The sequence below is a fragment of the Montipora capricornis genome, chromosome 13 (assembly GCF_036669925.1).
Source record: "Montipora capricornis isolate CH-2021 chromosome 13, ASM3666992v2, whole genome shotgun sequence".
In the NCBI taxonomy this organism is placed as follows: Eukaryota; Metazoa; Cnidaria; class Anthozoa; order Scleractinia; family Acroporidae; genus Montipora; species Montipora capricornis.
Window position 1 is genome coordinate 15,279,237 of NC_090895.1, and position 2,906 is coordinate 15,282,142.

At 41.7% G+C, this 2,906-nt stretch overlaps 1 protein-coding gene across 1 annotated transcript in view; it reads right to left on the reverse strand.

Moving 5' to 3' along the window:
- Positions 1-1,107: 1,107 nt before the first annotated feature.
- Positions 1,108-2,906, reverse strand: part of LOC138030595 (NLR family CARD domain-containing protein 3-like) — a 2,571-nt gene continuing 772 nt past the window's right edge. Inside the window, exon 1 of the mRNA XM_068878487.1 lies at positions 1,108-2,906. This exon is cut by the window's right edge and continues 772 nt beyond it. Coding sequence (XP_068734588.1) covers positions 1,108-2,906 — 1,799 coding nt within the window.

The window sequence follows — 2,906 nt, forward strand, 5'->3', positions numbered from 1 at the left end:
AATAATTCTGTTTTCTATGGAATTATAAGCTATCTTTATTAGAATTTCATTTTATATGATTATTTATGTATGACTTGCTCTCCGCAACATGTCATTAAGTGGAAATGGATCATTACTTATCATTACTAAGCAAGGGACCGCGCAAGCAACGAATTAAACTAAATGAAACTATCTCGCCTTGTTTTCATTGCCAACTGTTTGGGTGTCATAGAAACATAGGTGAGCGAATAAAAATATCTCGCATTTTCTCACGATTATTTTTGGTTTGGTCAAGTCCCCAGAGTAATTTATCCCCAAAACTCCCGTATGTCAACAAAAACATGGCCGTGGCTGACTAGGGTCCCTTAAATGGGACTCCGATAATTTTAACACAAATGACTCTTCATCTGAATGAAAAATGAAAGAACATGAAAAAGTCGCCTCGTCCAGGTGTGTAGAGAGTCCTGAGAAGGACTGTTGTTGGAGACCAAAGATTTGACGAACTGGGCGGAAGTCGTTTTCAAACTGATGCAAATTGTGTTGGTGAGTATACGCGTGTGTGCGGAAGTCACGACCAGTTTAAACGGGGAGCAGAGTAAAAGTGATAAGCGATCGTGTGACCCCCAATAAACATCCAAGAAACTAGCAACAACGAAGTCAGAAATTTTAATGCAGTGTGGCCTCGCAACAATGGATTATCACTGTGCTTATTACCACGCGTAGGTTTTCCATTCACTTAAGACTTTCGTTTGAACTTCCTTGAATGCATACAAAACCGAATGTTACAAAGTATACTTCATGTAATGAAGCATATTTCATTTCAATTAAAACCGTTTGCTGTACAATTGTTAAAAGGATCTTCATTAAAAATTCAAACCCTTTAAGAACAAAACGTTTTGTTCTAAGTATTTTGATATCATTTATATGTGAATGCTATATCACAATGCGAATTCCATACAGAAAGGATGTTAACCCCGCAAGATTTAAATTGGGTACATTAATATATCGTTCAAGGATGCTAATAATTCTAACACATTGCAACAATTCTTTCGAGCTCTGATTTTTGGTCCACTGATTATTTCCAAGGGAGGATTAATTTCAAAATAATTTTGACACTGGCCAATACGATTAGTATAAAATACGTTCAACCAGGCCAAAGGGATCTGTCAGTTCGTTTGCTTTAGCCAGTGCAGCAGCACCCAAGTCACCGATTTCATTGTTAGACAAAGTCAACTGTGTCAGTGTTGGATTGATTTCCACTGCTTTAGCCAGTGCAGCAGCACCCAAGTCACCGATTTCATTGTTAGACAAAGACAACTCTGTCAGCGTTGAATTGATTTCCACTGCTTTAGCCAGTGCAGCAGCACCTGAGTCACCGATTCCATTGCAAGACAAATCCAAGGTTGTCAGCGTTGAATTGATTTCCACTGCTTTAGCCAGTGCAGCAGCACCTGAGTCACCGATTCCATTGCCAAACAAATACAACTCTGTCAGCGTTGAATTGATTTCCACTGCTTTAGCCAGTGCAGCAGCACCCAAGACACCGACTTCATTCTTAGACAAATTCAAGTTTGTCAGGGTTGAATTGATTTCCACTGCTTTAGCCAGTTCAGAAGCACCTGAGTCACCGATTCCATTGTGAGACAAATGCAACTCTGTCAGCGTTGAATTGATTTCCACTGCTTTAGCCAGTGCAGCAGCACCTGAGTCACTGATTCCATTGCCAAACAAATACAACTCTGTCAGCGTTGAATTGATTTCCACTGCTTTAGCCAGTGCAGCAGCACCTGTGTCACCGATTCCATTGTCAGACAAATGTAACTTTGTCAGCGTTGAATTGATTTCCACTGCTTTAGCCAGTGAAGCTGCACCTAAGGCACCGATTCCATTAAAAGGCAAACCCAACTTTGTCAGCGTTGAATTGATTTCCACTGCTTTAGCCAGTGTAGCAGCACCTGAGTCACCGATTCCATTGTAAGACAAATGCAACCCTGTCAGCGTTGAATTGATTTCCACTGCTTTAGCGAGTGCAGCAGCACCTGAGTCACTGATTCCATTGCCAAACAAATACAACTCTGTCAAAGTTGAATTGATTTCCACTGCTTTAGCCAGTGCAGCCGCACCTGAGTCACCGATTCCATTAAAAGGCAAAAGCAACTTTGTCACCGTTGAGTTTGCTTCCATTGCCTGAGCCAGTATAGCAGCGCCACTGTAACCTATCTGCTGTCGACACAAAATACGCCCGATTTCAAGAAGCGAGCCAAGAGAACGCGCCAATTCTTTTCCAAAGGTACCATGTTCTTTTCCACTTTCCTTGATACAATTCAACGCAGTCCATAGGTAGTCATCACTTTCCTCCTCATTTGATTGGTTAATTTGTCTTGCTATACTTGCCATAAGTGCCATGGCTTTTGCCTCGCACTGTTGAGCCAAGATACCACAGGTAAACATGAGCACCTGTTGAAACTCCTTTAAATATCTTGTGTCAGCAACTAAGTCATCAGGACTAAGTTCCTCATTGACAAGCTGGCAACTGAGATAAAATGCAGCAAAGAACTCCTGAAAGCTCTTGTGGAGAAACCCATAGCACCAGCTCTGTCTTCGTTTGCTGCGTCCAGGCTGAGCCGACAGAAATCCCATTTCAGGTACTGAGCTGCTGGTACCATTTCGGAATGCACTGTCGTCGAAATACATCTCCCCATTAAGCAAGCCATTCCACGCTATAGAACCAAGATGCTTTAATTCAGCGTGGTATAATTGTGTTAGGTCTTCGTCTGTTTTTGGTAATTCTTTCTTTTTCCTATACCTTCTCAGCACACACTGCACTATTTCGTAGTAAAGCAGAGTTCTACCTTTCGGCAAGTCTCCTTGGAAGTCTTCGCAAAGGAGGCAAAGAAGTGCTGTATTTAGTGGATTTTCAGTTAGTC